General features: G+C 43.7%; 1 protein-coding gene across 2 annotated transcripts; it reads right to left on the bottom strand.

The window, feature by feature from the left end:
* Positions 1–4,335: 4,335 nt before the first annotated feature.
* Positions 4,336–19,039, bottom strand: TMEM115 (transmembrane protein 115). 2 transcript variants are annotated; one of them, XM_042454302.1, is made up of 3 exons: positions 18,664–19,039; positions 17,556–18,622; positions 4,336–5,970 (listed from the first exon to the last, which is right to left on the bottom strand). In XM_042454302.1, the coding sequence occupies exons 2-3, from the start codon at positions 18,407–18,409 to the stop codon at positions 5,760–5,762; spliced, it is 1,065 nt and encodes a 354-aa protein (XP_042310236.1). In that variant the 5' UTR covers positions 18,410–18,622; positions 18,664–19,039; the 3' UTR covers positions 4,336–5,759. The 2 variants fall into 2 exon arrangements, with proteins under 2 accessions (XP_042310236.1, XP_042310237.1); XM_042454303.1 differs by having other exon boundaries at positions 17,556–18,630; positions 18,671–18,818.
* Between the last annotated feature and the right edge of the window lie 223 nt (positions 19,040–19,262).

Raw genomic sequence — 19,262 nt, 5'->3', positions numbered from 1 at the left:
GTGTGGCAACAGCACGTATGAAAGGGATTTCAGGGTTACAGAGCATAAGCTAAACAGTGACGTAACTGAAAACAGCATATATGATTTTTATGCTGCATTAACAACCATTTTTCCAAGCCACAAATTAGACTTCATTTGGAGTCCTAAGTGCTGCTCTTTGGTTATCTATACAAATGGGAACAGATTAGAGAGGGGCAACAAAAATGGTCAGTAGTGTTGAAAATAAGTCATCTGCGGAAAGATTGAAGGGACTGAGTATATCTGATCTGGAAAAGACAAGAGTTCTCAGTTCAGAAGACACAAAAAATTGCCAGAAAAGAGAACCAGCGTGTTGCAGTGGGCTGAGTGTTGGTCTGTGACGCTGGAGATGAGGGTTTGAATCCATTTGATCATAGAAACCCACTGGGTGACCTGGGACAATTCATACCCTTTTAGCCTCAGAGGAAAGCAAAGGCAAACCCCCCTCTGAACACATCTTGCCACAAAATCCCCATGGTAACTTTGCTTAGGGTTATCATAAGTAAGAAACTGAAGGCCTTAAGTTACTGAAAGACGTTGTTTGGATATAAGATGGATTTTACTAATTGCAATTGGAAACAATAACTGAATTGATAGGGATCCTCCAGCTGTTATTTTAATGCCATTCTAATAGCAAAGCACCCCATTTTCCAACTGAGGCTTTGATATTTCAGGGTTTGAAAGGGAAGTATGGAAGTAAAAGTAAACTGCCAGGAGATACTGGTAATGGTGTTCAAACCATTTTACTCCTCAGAGCAGCACAGAAATGACAAGGCAAGCTGTATCTGATGTTTCTTCCTGGTTTACCAACACCAGCTGTCACTAAGCAAAATAATGAGTAATGCTGACCACAGGAGCACCCAGATCCAACACCTGCAGCTGAAAAGACTGCCATCAAAGAACTTTCTGTATGAAGTCTCTACTTAACAGACATTAAATTTCACCCAGAAGCAGAATTATTAGATTGTGTGGATGAGGACTTTTTGCAAGATGCTTCCCACCACTCCATTTTCCCATAGCATTCTTCCAAAGACTCTCCAGCTACAGTAACAAAAGACTCTTGATAATTGGCTAGTGTCCTTTCAGAGTTTCCTGACAAAGTGCTTCATGAAGCATTACAAAGCTATCAAGGGGGGCAAACCACTTGCCTGGTTGCGAAGCCTGACCACCCACTGAATACAAGGCTATCAACTTCAACAGGACAAGGACCCTGAGGCAAAAGAGCCTAACAGCAGTGCAGCACTATGGCGACATAATGCTTGGTAACAGAGAGCCTTATCACACCACAGCACTGTGGCAACATAGATGCAGCAATACCACAAGCAATCATGCCCTACCATGTGATTCTGTTGGCGTCCTGCCATCGTCCCATTGTAGCACTGTTGCAAATGTGCATTTTTGCATGCTTGAAATAATGGTAATTTCCACCTTTCATGCCACAGCATCTTTTTTGCTGCAGAGCTCCGATCCTGCTTCTGAGAGAACTCCATTACTGAGTGGGATGTGGTCGGATTGGTGTATGGCCAGTTAGTTCTTCTCTTTGAATTCCCCAGGAGATCTGTGCAGGGAATCCAGACAACTTCCAGTGCTTGGTCTAAGATTGCTCTCAGCTGCAGCATCCTACCAGTTTGGCGCTACAATGCAAATATGCTATGACATTACGGTGGCAAGGAAATGGCAAAAATACTGAAGTACACCACACTACATGAGTTCAAATGCCAAAGCACACCCCACTACATAAGTTCAAATCAGAGGTTCAAAAGTTTCATCAACACAAAATGGAATAAAATGATGGGGGAGATGTGACCATCTTCTTTTCCTGTTCAACTGCTCATGAGAAAATGTCTTGCCAATAATTAGTGTGATGTTTTCACACCATGACAGCAAAGCTATTGTGAAGCTGGGGGCAGCATAGGGGAGGCTATGATAAAGGTACTGCAGAAGAGAAAATATGGAATGTGCTAATGTGGGATTACTGCAGAAAAGCGGCAAGGTGTAGTACAATTCTGTATCCCTATGAATGGTTGGAGATATCAACACGGTACAGAGCAGTGCCGTAAGGCCCACAGTAGTGATGTAATACCTGCTACAGTAATACAATACAGTATAGGCAGTTTCCTTCTAGTGTTGCCTTATTCTTGGTTTCCTTGTTGGTTTGGCAGCCATTACTGTCAACGTTTACTTAACCTTTTGTCTGCTGAATTCTCTGGATGATATATAGAATAACCAGTGTCCAACCTTGGTGAACCTTTGTCAATTAGGTTCATTTACTGGCCCTACCTCCCAGCTCCCCAAGAAGAGAGGCAGCTGTACAGAATAGCAATAGCTGCTTCATTTATATACTGCTTCATACCATACTAAGCAGTCTTTAAGTGGTTTACAACTGTAAGCTAATTGCCCCCAACAAGCTGCATACTCATTTTAGTGACCTTGGAAGGATGCAAGGCTGAGTGAACCCTGAGCCCCTAGCTGGAATTGAACTCACAACCTTGTGTTTGTGAGTGGCTGCAGTACCACCATTTAACCACTGTGACACCAGGACACTTACAAGATAACTTATTTTCTATCCCTCAGCCAGGACAAAACAAAACAAAACAAAACATCCAACAGCCCATTCTTCCAAATCCCCATCTCTAGCAGCTATGAATTTTGCAATGCGTATGTTTGGGATTTACTGCCTTTGCAAAGTCAATGATAAATATGAGTTTTTTGCAACTTAACTAGCCAAAGTCCAAGTGCTTCGATTTACAACTTGAAATTTCAATGTGTTATATTGAAACAACTCAAGTGTCTTGCTGTCCAAACTAGAATGTGACTAACAGCTTATACACAGTAGGTTGGGATCAAATAATGCCATAGCAGCTGCAAGCATCTTTCTGTTCAGCACAATCACACAATCCAGCCTAAACTATTACACTCATACTGCATTTGTTATGTTTTTGCTTACCCTTCAAAATCAAACCACTTACCATTCAGAAAGGGATTGGAATGGCTGGAACTCTTGACAGCTGCACAAACTTATTATATTTTTGAGAAGTGCCTATCCAAGGTCAACATTTGCAAACCTCATCCTCTTCTTTTAAAATTAAACCAGAAATTATCCCCATACAAGGCACCCATCAAGCTCATCTGGCACATCAGCAATCAGATCTTCCAATCATGATAATTAGCATTATATTTAACAGAGACAACTAGATATATAGAAGCTTCACACAAGATGACTTTCCAATAGAGAAATCCCACAATTCGTTAGCATTAAGAGGAAGGAGAAGCACGAGGAAGGAGTATTCCCAATGTGTAACTATAGCATTATTTTTTTTCTCCTTTTTGTCTATTAACCTACCAAAGCAATTTATGAACACATCACACACAAGTATACAACCGTTTTTTACTGTGATAATGTGCTAGGTGGGTTTTCTTCCTGGTGTACCTGGTAAATTCATATGGTGTAAAGCAGTTCTCAGCACATGGACCTATTAAGTACAGACCTTCATTTTGCAACATATCTCAGATCCACTTTTGAGAAACAAGCATGTTGTGAGAAGCACCTTGGGACTTGCATAGAGACCTAGGTTCAACACCCCCCCCCCCACACACACTCATCCTCAAAGCTCTTTGGGTGAGCATGAAGCAGTCAGCATTTGTCACCCTAATTTGCCTTCTAAGGTTGCTGTAAAGATGAAATAGGGTGAAGAAAAGCCATTTAATTAAAATCATGATAAAATATCATTAGGATTTGTACCTGAAAGTATTTGTACCCAAATACCTGAAAATCTTCAGAAATCACGCAAAAGCTCATTGGTCTGTGCCAGCAGACCTAATTACTACCCTATTATGTGCCTTGTTTCACTGTTGTCTTAGTTCTTCAGCATGAACATGGATTTAAAAGAATGGGTAATTTCTCTGACAGTTTACTTTTTAACTCTTGTGTTTTGTGAACTGTAAACTATTTTTAAAAATTATTGTAAATCACCTCGATTCCCAATCTGGCAAAAAGGCAGGATGATATATAATTACATTTGAGCTTTTGTGTTTTATGAATTTTAACCATTAAAAAAGAAACTGGCCACCTTGGGAAAAAGGCAGGATGATGATGATGATACTGTTATTAGAAAGTTGATTTGAGCAAGCCCATAAAAGGAAGCAAGATTCCAGCATCCAAGAGTGTGACAAGAGATTTCCAACCTAAATCTTTGCAGTTTTAACTTGTTGTCCTTTGCTGTTACGTGATTGGCTGCAATTAAAACTGGGTTCAAGACAACTTGTTAGGATTTTATGTAATCAAATCAAGGGAGGTTTACAAAGTTCATTAAGCTCTTTTTTTTTTTTGAAAGAACTGTTTATTGATAATGAAATTTGTGTTTATTTCCTGGTTGACAAAAATTCATGTGGTCCTTTTAAAAAATTATCACAATGTGATCTCACACTCTTCCCATTCTGTCAAGTGTCCCCTAACCCAGTCCTCAATGTGGGTAAAGTGTACCTTTGGGGGCTAGAATCAGTGTTGTACATATTTAGGGCTTGCTGCCCTACCAAAAAAAGGGGAAAAAAAGAAAAAAAATCTCATTCCAAAGGAGAGAAAGAAGCTAATGATCTAACCAAAAAGAAAAAAGGAGGCATCAGAGAATTGTCAAGAGTCCTACCCAAAAAGCACCTTTAAAAACAAACCAGCAACATATATTCTACTTAGCAAAAAGTTCATCCCAATAATTGGAATGCAATGGCACCCCACCTAAGACAGAGATTGCTTTGACATTTTAATCACTGCAAAGGGAAATGAAGAAAAACCAAAGGCAAAAGAACCAAAATAAAAATTAGTTTCCTCTAGTAGTCCCTCCAGAAAATCTGAGAAACGCTTCTCCTCACACTAGAAGCAAGCGGCTCTGAATCCCTAAACCCTTTTTTCACTGCTGAAAAAGAGATGGACCCAAGTGGTTATGCTATTACTAAAATGTTTTTAACTGCTGGGTCCAGCAAGTGTCTAATCCAGCAGCTTGTTTTGGTAGGGCTCACCAGAGTTACCTTTTCTATGAAGATGAAGGAAGGTTAATACCACAAAGGATTTTCATAAGAAAGTGCTTGCTCATTTAATCAAAAACAAAACCAACTCTAGGAGGAAAAGGGGAAGCTATGATTTGCTAAACACTGTCACTAAGTCAAAATTAAATCAAGAGGGAAAGTGCCACATATCACTTGCTGAGCTTGCTGTGTTCACAACCTGGTGAAGCTCACAGAACAGTTTGGCATTTAAACTCCAAAAGCAGGAGGGAACTCACCAAGCTGGGCAGTTCAGGGCCCTACACAGAAATGCCACCGAAAGGAGCCAGACACAAGCACAGATAACTTAATAGCCACAGTGGCAACTACTGGTCAGGTCTGATTTTATAGGGCTTTTTTATTCAGCTGGATGTTCTTTGTTAAGCTGAGGAGATGTGGATCTCCCTCTTTGTCTGCCAATTCTGAAAAAAAAAATCAGTTTCAAGTACCCCTCTGAAGAGAAGAAACATAATTCCAGGTCTGTGCGTCAGTCAACAGTTTTCATCCCAAGAGTCCTGAGACCTGGGCTCTGCCACATGTGGCTAATAAATGCTGGAAGGAAGGACACTGCCTTTCTAGGCCAGTAGGCATAGTGTTTTGTTTCCTGCAAAGCAGGCAGTGCTGTGAGGGAGGGCACATGAGGGATCATTAGCAGCTCTGACATATAGGAGCAGGCAGAGAAGGAGAGCAGGTGTGTTTCATGGTCACAACTGTGAGGGGGCATCTTCAAAAGTTATGAGGCTGGATTCCTGGCTGGCTGCTTTTCCTCCTGTTAGAGTGTCCCGACTCTTCTCTGATAGCAATGGAGTATCGGCTTTAATGCTTTCTTCTTCTTCTTCATCTTCCATGCTGGGCCATGCTGACTGGTCTTCCACACGCTTCAACCGTTCATTCAGAGCCTTCAGAGCCAACTGCCTGGAGAACAAGAAAAGGATTCAAAGTGAATGCAGGTTGTTTGATGTATTTAATTGAAAAATAGTACTAATCACGAAAAGAGTCCACATTTCTCTATGGATGAGAGGTGCAAAACAGCTCTCAAACACCAATGGGTCATCTCTTACCTCTCACTCTACCCCAAATCTCATTCACCTAATGTACACAACAAGCCCATGCCAAGTCATTTGATTGCAACCTATAGGTGCCTAAACTATACCAGAATATCTTTATTTTATTTGAAGACATTGTCCAGTACTGTTTGAAATGCCTCACTTGTTCAGCTTTTAAATAGGACTTAACGTCATAACATTCAAAACAATTTTAAGTTAATAAACTCCCTACTTTTTTTATACAGAAATAATCATTAACTTCCAAACAGAACTTTAATATTCTATATATTCACACAGTAGAATGGTCAGACCTCATCTGGAATACTGCATTCTGGGTGCCTCTTTTTAAGGAGGACATAGAAAAGTTGGGATGCATAATTGCTTGTCCCCCTTCCCAATTGGGAACCATTTTGTTTTTTTGTATTCTGTTCTAACAGTAGCCTCTTGTCCTGAGTATAGTTTACAGATCAGGATAATCAAATGTTCTGACACACCCACGTCTTTAAGAACAATCTATAGCTTTTCATGATCTATACAGTCAAAGACTTTGCTGTTATCTACAAAGCACAAGCTAATTTTATTTTGGAATTCTTTGGCATGCTCCATTATCCAATGTACAATATGTTTACAATGTGATAGTACACAAGACAGAATTAGACTTGGAGGAAAGAGGTGTGAAAATTGGAGGAAGAAACATCAACAATATAAGATACACAGATGATACCATATTACTGGCAGAAAAAAGCAAAGACTTGGAACAATTACTAAAGAAAGAGCAAAGAGAGGTTTATAGCTGAACTTTAAGAAAACAAAAATAATTCTGTTCAGCATTCAATATTTCCCCCCCTTTTTATCTTCCAAACAAACGGGGTTAACGTTATTTTCAGTTTTCAATTTTCAAAAATCTGTCTCAAGCCTGCTTATAACAAGTTTTAAACTCTAATAGGACAATAGGAAACTTTGATTAATTCACATTCATATAAATGGAAATCATTTGTTCTCCCTCCCCTCAATAATATATTACCACCTTAATTGTCTCTTTCACCTAGTATTCATTGTTTATCTCTTCAAATTTCCCTTCAGGCTTCAGGCTTTTATTAAATTAAGTTCTATCAGTTCTTTCTCCCCCCCCCCCCCCCCCCCCCGCCGAAAGTCCGTATTTCTCTTTCTGTCCTCTGTCCAGATTCTTTTTCTTCCCGGACTTTAAGCCCTGCTCTTTTTGTTGTCCCTTGTTGTTAGTGTATACAGTCCATTTTTCACAAATCTAGTTAGGTTTCCACAGTCCAATTAGGTTTCTTCTTGAGTCACTTTGTTTATTATAATGTGTCTTACTTTAGTCCTTTAGTCCTCCGAGTTCTCGTTTTAATGTATTAAGCTCCAAAGATTAATAGGTGTCTTAGGTTTTCCTTATCCTTCCCCCAAGCCAAACCGACCCACCGCCTTCCTCTACTGCCGCGGTGCCTATCTCTGCCAAACGGCAACCCCGCGGGTGGCCGCCAAAACGTGCGTCTTCTCTGTGAGCTACTCTCTCTTTTCCCGGATCAGCTCTTTCCCGAAACTAATCAGCTTACACAATCAGTGTCAGTTGCCAGGTATGCGGCCCATCCGCCGTTTTTCGACCCCCGAGTCACCAAAGAAATATAATTTCATCCCGTGTCTCTTAGGAAATAGCAGCACCAACCTGCAGAGTTTTTGTCAGAGTGTCTCCCTCTGAGGAAAGTGGCCGCACAACGGAAGGTTTTCAAGATTGTTGTGGATTGTTGAATCCTTTGTAGTCAGGGGTGTCTGGGCCATCATGATGGCGGCACCAACAGGGCGCACCGTCTTCCGATCCCCTCCGCTTTTCCCCTCAATCAGGTGAGATCTTAAAATTAGAAGCAGGCAACGGACCATGTAGGACAAGTCTGAGTTTCCCAATCAGGGAGGCTTCCGGAGCTGTCAGATTCAGCCCTGAAACCACGTTGGGCAGCAACTCGCAGCAGCAACACTGAAAGTTTGCTTAGTTGGCGCCATGCCCCGGACTAGCATGCAGTGCATGGGTGGTCTTGCTCTGCTGTATCCTAAGCTGATGAAGAACTGGACACTTACCAAACTGAAGCTTACCATGCCACATCAGGGTTGATTGGGTACCTTCTTGGTTGTGCCAGTTTGATGCTGGGCATGTGTTCCTTGTGGTTTACTGCAGCTGTGACGGGAGTCTCCTGGTATCTGTCTATCCTGTGTCCTATCCTCACCAGCTTGGTTGTCATGAACCAAGTTGAGCAATGCCTACCTCTACCCGCAAGAGAATCCAGCCTGAAAGCCAACCTCAACAATACTTTTTGAGATCCGAGGAGACATCTCACATCCTCTTTTAAAGAGACTACAGCTTTCTATGGGGCTGGAGTGAAGAATCCCTTTTTATGACCCCTGACGACCTACATCACAGACAACTAAGAAACTGAGTAGTTAAAGATTATCCATACCTTGACTCAGGTGCGTTACAGGACCGCCATTTGGGGCGGCCTGTATCCGGCCCTTTCCCCGCAGGATTGGGGCCTCAGCTGTCACACACGGCAGCCCTGAGGCCCCACTGCCACTTTCCAGGCTGTGGGGAAGCGGCAAAAGGCCCTTCCCATGGCCTGGAAAGAGTGTCCTTGGGGCTTCAAGCCCCAAGGACACCGGCAGCGGCAGAGAGGAGGAGAAAGGGGCCACTTGGCCCCTTTGCTCTGTGTCGCTGGCGCAGCCATGTAAAGGCTGTGCCCAGCGATGCAAATGTGGAAGCTCTTGAAAGGAGCTTCTTCCAGGGCTGCAGAAAGGGCGCCCCAGGGGCCCTCGCGTAGCCCCAGTATGTCACTTCCGTGCTGCCCCATTTGGAGGCGGCGCAGTTGTGACGTAGCAATGGCGGCCCCCGTGTGGAAAAGGGCGCCGCCATTTTGTACGGACATAGGCCGTACTAGGGTTAGAGGGCATTAGGAAGTGATGCCCCTTCCTAACCATAGTACGTCCTGGGGACGTACTTTGTGCGCGTATGTAACATGCCTGAGTCATGATGAGAATAAAGATGGCAGTCAAGAAATCAAAAGACTAGGGTCCAAAATACACTGCAGAAATATCCAGTTTGAGACTGCTTTAACTGCCCTGGCCAATGCTAGGGAATCTGGGAACTGTCATTTTGTGAGACATTTAGCCTTCTCTATGAGAGAACTCTGGTGCCATGATAAACTACAATTTCCAGGATTTCCTAGCACTGAACCAGGGCAAATAAGCAGCCTCAAACTGGATTATTCTTTAATGTGTTTTGGACTAGGACATGGAACGGTAGATATGAAAGAATTAGACAAGATCCTAAAGTGCAAAGATAATCACTAAAGTGCAAAGATATATATCACTGAATCCCAATGTTAGGATTGGTCCATGCCATTGTATCTTATCACAATGTGAGAACTGGATGGTGAAGAAAGCTGATGAAGAGAAAATACCGTAGCTATTGAGATGTGGTGCTGGACCAAGAGTTCTGCAGATACCATGGTCTGCTAAACAAATACAAACGTGTCCAGAACAAATTAAGCCAGATCTCTCCCTAGAAGCCAAAATGACAAAAATAGGGCTGTCCTACTTGTGGCCACATAACGAGAAGGCATGACACACTAGAAAGAGACTATAATGCTTTGCAAGGTAGAAAGCTGTAGGAAAAGAGGAAGGCCGCACACCAGATGGATAGACTCAATCAAGGAAGCCATGCCCCTGAGTTTGCAAGAACTGAGATGGTGGAGATGTCTCATTCATAGGGTTACCATATGTCGAGGCTGACTCTAAGGCAGTTAATGAAACCTGCTTGGTGACTTTGAGAAGTCACAAGCGCTCTGCTTCAGTTGAAGGTAATGGCAAACCTCCGCGAGTAAGTACAGCTGATCCTTCTTAAATACAGATTTTTTATACACAGATTCAAGCATCCACGGTTTGAAAATGTTCTAAAAAATTATAAATTTAAAATACTGTATCAAACCTTGATTTTCCATTTTTATAAGGGACACCATGGCTATGGTCATTATATTTAATGTGACTTGAGCATCCACGGATTTGTTATCCACGGGGGACCTGGAACCAAACCCCAGCATATAACAAGGGCCCCACTGTACTGCCAAGAAAACCCATGATAGGTTCACCTTAGAGGTTCCATAAGTCAGAACTGACCTGAAAGTTATCATATCATAGAATCAGAGTTGGAAGAGACCGGCAAGGGCCATCCAGTCCAACCCCCTGCCATCAGGAACTCTCAATCAAAGCATCCCCGACAGATGGCCATCCAGCCACGTTTAAAGACCTCTGAGGAAGGAGACTCCACCACTCTCTGAGGGAGTGGTGCCACGGTCGAACAGCCCTTACTGGTCAGGAAGTCCTCCGAATGTTGAGGTGGAACTCTTTCCTGGAGCTTCATCCATTGCTCCGGGTCCTAGTCCCTGGAGCAGCATAAAACAAGCTTGCCCCTCCTCAATATGACATCCCTTCAAAATTTAAACAGGGCTATCATATCACCTCTTAACCTTCTTTTCTCGGCTAAACATACCCAGCTCCAAATTGTTCCTCATAGGACATGGTTTCCAGACCTGAAGGCAACAACAACAACACACACACACAAACAAACACACACCAAACAGCACAGACAAGTGGAAGTCAGTTCAGAGAAGGAATGAAGATGATAAGCAGTATGGAGAACAAAACCTACGCAGAAAGGTTCAAGGAGGTGGGCATTTTTAGCTTCTTGAAGAGAAATTTTGAGGGGTGACATGAACCTCACAAAGGCGGCTACTGAGATGAGGGGGCAGGCCTGTTCTTTGTTGCTCCAAAGGTTAGAACCAGATCTCATGGTTTTAAGTTATGGGGAGGGGGGAAAAGAGATTCTAACTGAGCATTAAAAGGAACTTCTTGGCTGTAAAAGAGTTCGGCAATAGAACCGGCTGCCTAGAGAGGTGGCAATGTCTCCTTTCTGTATGGTCTGGATGTCTTCAGACAGAGACTGGAACCTACCTGCTAGGGAGGCCCTAGTTGGAGATCCTGGATTGAACAGGGGGTAGGACCAGTGGCCCATGAGGCCCCTTGCAACTCATGCCATATAATCCCTAATACTGGAGCAGGGAAATGGCAGAAAAGGATCACCATACAACATCTGGAAAATCTCACCTACTACTACAGCTTCAGTGTTAGGTGAAGCCTAGCCATTCAGTATGGTTGCCAGAGACAGTACCAGATTTGCTGTGGGGTACAAGCCCCAACTAACCAACATTTTTAATTGTGCAGCCGCAACTCTGTTTCACTTTCTGTTTTGAAAAGAAGGAATGATCTTTCTATTTGAGCATGGTAAATATAACCCAGAACATCAGAAAGAGTATTAGCCAAACCTCTGACAATTTTAATCAGATGCATAAGAATGGTTCACAGTGTGTTGTTTTCATTTTGTATGTTTTAAATTATGCTTTAAACATAGTTAAATTGTTTAAGCTATGTGTCTTTAATAGAACAAATGTTTGTTTTTAATAGGTATATACTATAGCTAAACGTTCATTTTAAATTTGTAAACCCCCCCTTGGTCACTGGAAAGGAAAAAACACAAACAAATTGGATTAAAAGTAAATAATAAAGAGGAAGGGAAGAGTGGTAAGAAATCTATGAAATAAAGAAAGTGGGGGTGCAGGGAGGAGAAAAACAGTAATTGGAAGGACTTAGTGATGTACCTTAATGATAATGACTAAATTCAGAGCTCTCAAACATGGAAAAATTATATGATAAAGACGCAAATAAAAGTAATATGCCTGTTATCTGTATTAGCCCTGTATGTCTTTTTCCTTCCACACGACAGGAGTTACTTCAACACAGCATGCAGCTGTAAAAATGTTTCAGTTTAGACTGCTGTGTAATGAGCACATATGTTTTTCATTTCATGTTCTGCTTCGGGGAAAGTGATAACCTCTCTCTTTTTCACTTAGGTACAATGCCAGTACTCCACCCTGTAACTATTCATTCGGAGCTAGGCTCAGACCACCCAGAGCCGCTTTAGCATATGTGCAAGAGATTTTCCATACCCAGTCATACTGACAAAAAGAACAGTATTTACAGGAAAACAAGTTTAGTAATACACCTTATTCAAAATTTGCAACTCTACTTCATTATCTTTGAAATTGTTTGCTTTTCAGTTCTTCTCAGTCTGTGATCTTAACCATTAATGATGACATTTCTAGGAACATTGTCACCTAGAGATGGCAATCATGTGGGCTTTCAGATGTTGGTCTGCAACCCCCAGCAGCCCTATCAGCACAGCCAATGGTGAACAATGCTGGAAGCTATAGTTCAGAAACACCTGGAAGGCTGAATGATTCCATCCCATGTAAGAAAAACAAAATGAATTTGTTGGAAAAAACAAGTTTGATGACAATCCATATGGAGGCTTACTGAAGTCCACAGGACTGGAGTCAATCCCAGTGTCTCTATGACGACACTCAGTTTAAAGTTAACATTTAAAAACAGAATATCCTTTTTCTACTATTTAAAATATTACTCAAGGTGATTCATGTAAGAAAACAAAATATGTTATTCTGACACAGAACATCCCTTAAACTTTGGATAAATAAGAGGCTATCTTTAATAGACCCTTTCTCATTCTACCTTTGAAATAATCAATGAATATTGTCAAACTCTCCTTCCTTGGAAGTTTTTAAAACGAGGCTGGATGGTCATCTGTCGGGTATGTTTTGATTGGAGAGTTCGCATGGCAGAATGGGGTTGGACTGGATGGCCCTTGGGGTCTCTCTACCAACTCTATCATCTAAGTAAAATAGCCTTTTACAATCAAATGGGCATCATTTAGTCCAGGGGTGGGCAATCTTTTTGAGCCGGGGCCGGGTTGCTGTCTCTCAGACAACTGGGGGGCCGAAGCCAAAAATTAAATAATTAAATAATTAAATAATTATTTAAAAATTTAAATATATAAATAAACCAGGACAAATGTAGGAAAAAATTTTCAAATGGAAGACACTTTTTTTAAAAATGGAGGACACGCGAAAAATTTGCTGATTTTAAAAAAAGTTAATAAATGCATGTTTCTGAGGCTTCTATAGACAATTGCCCCCCAAAGACCCCGGCGGCAATCGGCGGCAGGACCAGGCTGGGGCCAGTCCCAAGGCCTTGCCGGGCCGCATCCGGCCCGCGGGCCGCAGGTTTCCTACCCTGATTTAGTCCTTTGAATATGACACAGAACTCCTAAAGGACATTCCTATTCACGAGGACATTCTGATTGTGTGGAGCCTTTCCCTTCCAAGAGAGTACAGACATCCCTCCACAGGCAGCTTGATTTTTGCAGCTTTGATTATTCATGGATTTTATTAATATGTTCTCCCTAGGAATATTTAGGTCCTCCAGCGCACTCTATGGTCAGCTTTAACCAAAATTGCATGAAGGACCTACAGATTCCTAGAGAGAAACTCCACTAGGCACCTGTAGCTCCTTCAGCACAATTCTGTGGTCACATGTCTGGCAGATGTTGCCACAGTTGCATGGGTGAACCTACAGATTCTCGAGTGTTCTCTCAGGTAAAAAACATAGTGTTTTTTTATTTTCAGTTTTTCCACATCATGGGGGTCCTGTGTCCCTAACCCCAGTAAATGTAGAGGGAACAAGTGTATACGGAGCCTTCCCTTACAAGAACTTTGAATCAGGCCTAAACCATACAATTATATTATATTATATATTAATTATTATTATATTAATTATTATGTCTCTATTTATATAGTGCTGTAGATCTGCAATGTGCTGAACTGCCAATGTGCACATGGAGTACGGTGCAAACAAGATTCATCTGTGCTAAGGAGAGCTCCAAGCATATACAGTGGGCCCCTGTTTACCGCTGTGGTTTGGTTCCAGGGCCCCCCGGGGATAACAATCTGTGGGTGCTCAAGTCCCATAAAATACAATGGCATAGCAAAATAGTGTCCCTTATATAAAATGGAAAATCAAGGTTTTCTTTGGAATTTTTACTTTTTAAAAATATTTCAATTGTGGATGCTTGAATCCATGGATAAAAATCTGTAGATAAGAGGCTGACTGTAATAGGGCAGGAAGAGCAATATCCTGGCAAGCAGGATATGCTTGAGCCACCAGGGGCTGCACATCTGTTGTGGTTCATGTCACGCTGAAATGAGTGCCTTTAAGGTGTGGTTTTTGTGCTGTCCACCATTGTTTCTGCTAAAATTCAACAGCAGTGTTGACACCTCTATGGTGTTGGAGGGAACCAAACCCCTAAAAGCCCAGTTAGTGTGCAGGGTAGGGCATCTTCTTCCTTTGTTGAAAGAAAGCCAAAATGACTGCAGGTTAACAGTGCACAGCTTGCCCAAAACTCATCTACAGAAAATGCTAAAAGACTAGAATCAAGAATCATAGAGTTGGAAGAGACCACAGGGCCATCCAGTCCAACCCCTGCCATGCAGGAAATCACAATCAAAGCATCCCGACAGATGGCCATCCAGCCGTGCTTGAAGACCTCCAAGGAAGGAGACTCCACTACACTCCGAGGGAGTTTGTTCCACTGTCAAACAGCCCTACTGTCAGAAAGTTCATCCTAATGTTGAGGTGAAATCTCTTTTCCTGCAGTTTGCATCCATGCTTCGGGTCCTAGTCTCTGGAGCAGCAGAAAACAACTTGCTCCCTCCTCAATATGACATCCCTTCAAATATTTGAACAGGGCTATCATATCACCTCTTAACCTTCTCTTCTCCAGGCTAAACATCCCCAGCTCCCTAAGTCGTTCCTCAGAGGGCATGGTTTCCAGACTCTTCACCATTTTAGTCACCCTCCTCTGGACACGCTCCAGTTTCTCAATGTCCTTTTGAATTGTGGCGCCCAGAACTGGACACAATATTCGTGGGGTCTGACCAGAGCAGAATACAGTGGCACTATACTTCCCTTGATTCTAGACACTATACTTCTATTGATGCGCCTAAAATTGCATTGGCCTTGTTAGCTGCCGCATCGCACTGTTGACTCATGTTCAACTTATCATCTACTTGGACTCCTAGATCCCTTTCACATGTTGTCTCTTAAGCCAGGTGGTCCCCCCATCCAATCTGTGCATTTCATTTTTCGCCCTAAGTGCAGTACCTTACATTTCTCCCTGTTGAAGTTCATTCTGTTTGCTGTGGCCCAGCTTTCTAGTCTATTCAGGTCATTTTGAATGTTGCTCCTGTCCCTCGGAGTATAGCTTTCCTCCTACTTTAGTGTCATCTGCAAATTTGATAAGTATGCCCCCAATTTTTTCCTCCAAGTCATTGATAAAGATGTTGAATAGCACTGGGCCCAGGACAGAGCCCTGTGGGACCCCACTGGTTCCACTTCTCTCCAGGATGAAAAGGAGCCATTTGTGGAGCACCCTTTGGGTTCCGTGCCCCGGTCCCACCAGTTTACAATCCATCTAACGTTTGCCTTGTCTGCCCACATTTTACCAAGCTTGTTTGCAAGAATGTTCATGGGGAACTTTGTCAAGGCCTTACTGAAATCAAGACTATACTATATCCACAGCATTCCCTTCATCCTCCAAGCTGGTTAAATTTACTCAAAGAAGAGATTAGATTTGTCTGGCAGCTTCTTGTTTCTCCTGACCCATGTTTGACTTTTTGTGATTATGGCATTGGCTTCTAGATGTTCACAGACTTTCTGTTTATGATTTCTGCCTCCAGAATCTTTTCCTAGTACTGATGTTCAGATCTAACTGGACGATTTAATTGTTGGGTATCCTCTTTTTCTCCCTTTTTGAAGATGGAAATAACGTTTGGCCCTTTGCCGTCTGCTGGCACTTCTCCTGTTTCTCCAGGAGTTTTTTCAAAGATTATTGCCAATGGCTCCGCTATTACATTTGCCCAGTTCTTTTATCCCTGGATGTAGCTCATCTGGTTCCTGGAGACCTTGGGGTATTTTAAGTATACGTCAAAACTACACTTTTCAACCTAACCTTGTCAAAAATATGAAGTTCCTTTATTAGTTTAACACAGTCAAGACATATTGTTAATACAATATAGCTATTAACTGCCTAGCAATTAACTTCAAGCATTTTGATTTGTCCCATGCAGTCAGAGTACTGTGTCCATAAGGAGTGAACAGTTCAATAAAGGCTTATTACAATTTTAAGGAGAAAACTCTTTCATCCCAAATCCATCAAGGTTTGATGCTCACTTACAACAATCCTTTCCTTAACAAGTTAAGCCTGAAGTTATGGTTGTTTGTAAGATTACTAACTTGTTTTAGATCAGTGTGGGAATCATGTGGCCTGTTAGATGTTGATGGACTGGGACTCCCAGAATTCCTCAGCACTGGCTCTGCAGTGGCTAAGGGCCCTGGAACTTGCAGTCCAACATCTGAAGGGCTGTACTTTGCCTGACCCTACTCTATACAGTGAAAGGTTTGAGATGTATTACTATAGCATTACTGGGAAGCTAACAGCGACTACAAGAAAAAAACACCTCTCCTTTATTTGATGTCCAAACTCAATGAAGCCTGTAGAGTCAATAGACAGCCTGGAGCAATATTCACTGAACAAAATGAGCTTTGTATTTCTCAGCAGACATGTATTAGATTGAGCAGTTATGGTCTCCACTTTGACCAAGGGTCAAAAAGTCTCATTTTATTTAACTCCAGCAATGATATTCAGAGGCTTGATTGCTTGCAATTTTTCTGGATCAGACAAACTATTAACAAACATCTAGACTGTACAGTTGTCTTGGTATGCAGCCTATGCTTTTCACTTCTTCATTATCCTTCGTTAACAGCATATTTCCAGGTCTAATTTAATGTGTCTTGTCAGCCCCTTCTTTTTTATACCTCTGCAATATATGAAAGACCAAGTATGGAGGAGAGGAAGAACTCACAGCTCCAAGGTGGACATTTCCAATCTGTTCATATGTACACATCTGAAGCAGCATGAAATAATTTTACCAGAGAAGTGTTCAAAGCTGGGGCAACCCCATATATACTGATAATTACATTACCGAATGCACAAGGACACTGTAAGCACATCAGCCTCAATCCTGAAAGAGAAATATAAGCCTACTGAGTTCTGCTGGCTATCATAGGTTCCCTCTTGTCCCAAAATGTGGAAGTTTTAGATCAAATTACCACCCTGATATAGTTTTAAAGAAGGGTTTAAAAGTATACTCCTGACTCCAACTGAAACTCAGATACTACCCCAAAATGTTGACAAGCCCATGAATACTTAAGTGGATAAACTGAACACTAAAATAAAATGACTAAAAATATTTCTGGGTGAAAAAGTTTAAAAACAGCAGTTGGAAAATACTAAGTATTTTGAAAATAAAATGATCTCAGAGCAGTCTCAGACCTCCCTCCATTCCTTCTGACAATTTACCAACATGACCACACATAATTTCCAAACAGTATATAAGTGTGTGTCTGTATGCATATTAAAAAACATACCTCCTTCGTTCAGCATCCTGGGGATCTGTTCCAGGCAAGCTGATAGTGATAGAGGACGGGGCACCAACGTCATACCGTTTCACCGTTTTCCGGCAGACCTTCACTTTGACCAAGAGGCTGTGCACCAGATTAGCCAGGAAGCCAACCACCGGCTGCAGGATCTCCGGGAAGAAGGTGGCGAACGCAAAGTGGTCTGACATGTCGCCCCGTCCTCTGCTATGCCTCTGATAAAAACGGAGATAGACCCAACTGGAGAGGACCCCAAACCCGTAGGAGGCCAAGACGTTGCTCTCGACCAGCGTGGTCAACCTCAGGACGGCCAGGACCAGGAGCAAAAGCATGGGGACCACCTTCATCCGCACCTGAGGCACCTTCAAGACGGTGCTGTCGCCCATAGTTTGCTTGAGGGCCACCAAGACCCCGCCGAGGAAGCCCAGCATGCCGTAGATGCGGACGGTGAACAGGTAGGAGAGGTTGAAGGAGGCCATGTAGGTGAGGAGGTACGCAAAGGCCCCCAGGAGCCCCACGGAGACATTCACCACCGCAAAGAAGACCAGCAGCTCCAGGGCCCCCCAGAGGGGCTCCAGCAGCCGCCCCGCCGCCACCACTGTGGCCAGGCTCAGCCCCACGTCCCAGGCGTGCCTCTCCACCAGGCAGTGGGTGGCCAGCGTCCAGACCCAGAAGTTGGGTGGGAAGAGGTAGCCGGGCGTCACCCCAAGACCAAAGGCCGTGTCCACCGCGAAGGAGAGCAGGTACAGCAGCAGCACCATGGCGCAGACCGACTTCACCACCACGCTGGTGCTGGCCAGGGCCGCCAGGAAGTGCTGCCGGGCCACAGGGAGGTAGCGCTTCATGGCTGGGTCCGGAAAGGCCACAGGGGCCCTCTGCTGATCCTCAGCAACAACGCACCACCGCCTCCATGCTCCTCCGTGTCCACCTCCCACGCTCCCCACAAATGGGGCCACGGACGCCTCAGGCAGCGGGGCTTCGGAGTATTCGGTGTATTTATGTGGGGTTTTGTGGCATTTATGTGGGGTTTTGCAGTATTTTGTGTATCTATGTGGGGTTTTGCGGTGTTCTGTGATATGAGTGGGGTGTTTTGCAGTATTTTGTGTATGGATGTGGCGTTTTGTCGTGTTCCTGCGGCGTTTTGCGGGTCTTCGTGGTGCCTTGTGCCGTTTCTCTTATTACCCAGCCGGGCCCCCGAAGGGAAACGTGGGCGCCCTTTCCTTCCTTGAGCCTCGCTCTCCGGCCCAGGAGAGGCCTTCACCGCCCCGAGAGGCGCCTGGTTTCCAGCAGCGGGAGCGGCTGAGTCCCTCTCCGCCCCATTCAGCGCGACGCCGGAGGGCTGCCAAGGAAGGCCTCGTCGCTGGGCCTCCGCCGGAAGTTGAAGCTTCTCCCTCCGTCGTCCTCCTCCTTTTCCCCCACTCGACTGAGGCCGACTCGCAGACGCCAACAAACACCCGCGGTGCGCATGCGCGGCCGCTCTGGACGCCGCCCGGTGCGCTTCGGGAAATATAGGCGAGAAAGGTATTGTTAGCAAAGGGCGCCTGCGAAGCGGAGACTACGACTCCCGGCATGCTTTGGGGCACGGAAAGCGCGAGCGTGCAGGATGGAGGAGAAAGAGGAAGGTGGGCGGTTGGGGTGGGAGAGGAAGGAGCCTGGGAATTAGAGGAAAGGGGCGTGGCCAGAGTCTGATTGGCTGCC

This window comes from Sceloporus undulatus, chromosome 2, assembly GCF_019175285.1.
Source record: "Sceloporus undulatus isolate JIND9_A2432 ecotype Alabama chromosome 2, SceUnd_v1.1, whole genome shotgun sequence".
In the NCBI taxonomy this organism is placed as follows: Eukaryota; Metazoa; Chordata; class Lepidosauria; order Squamata; family Phrynosomatidae; genus Sceloporus; species Sceloporus undulatus.
The sequence above is the reverse complement of the archived record's forward strand: the minus strand, read 5'-3'. Positions and strand labels throughout refer to the sequence as shown.

What these genes read in the sequence shown, in the direction of transcription:
- TMEM115 (XM_042454302.1), bottom strand. Translation starts at nt 18,409, where the DNA reads ATGAAGCGCTACCTCCCTGTGGCCCGGCAGCACTTCCTGGCGGCCCTG. An exon ending in CAGGATGCTGAACGAAGGAG is followed by an intron (nt 5,971 to 17,555) that starts GTATGTTTTTTA and finishes CTTGTTCTCCAG; the next exon opens with GCAGTTGGCTCTGAAGGCTC.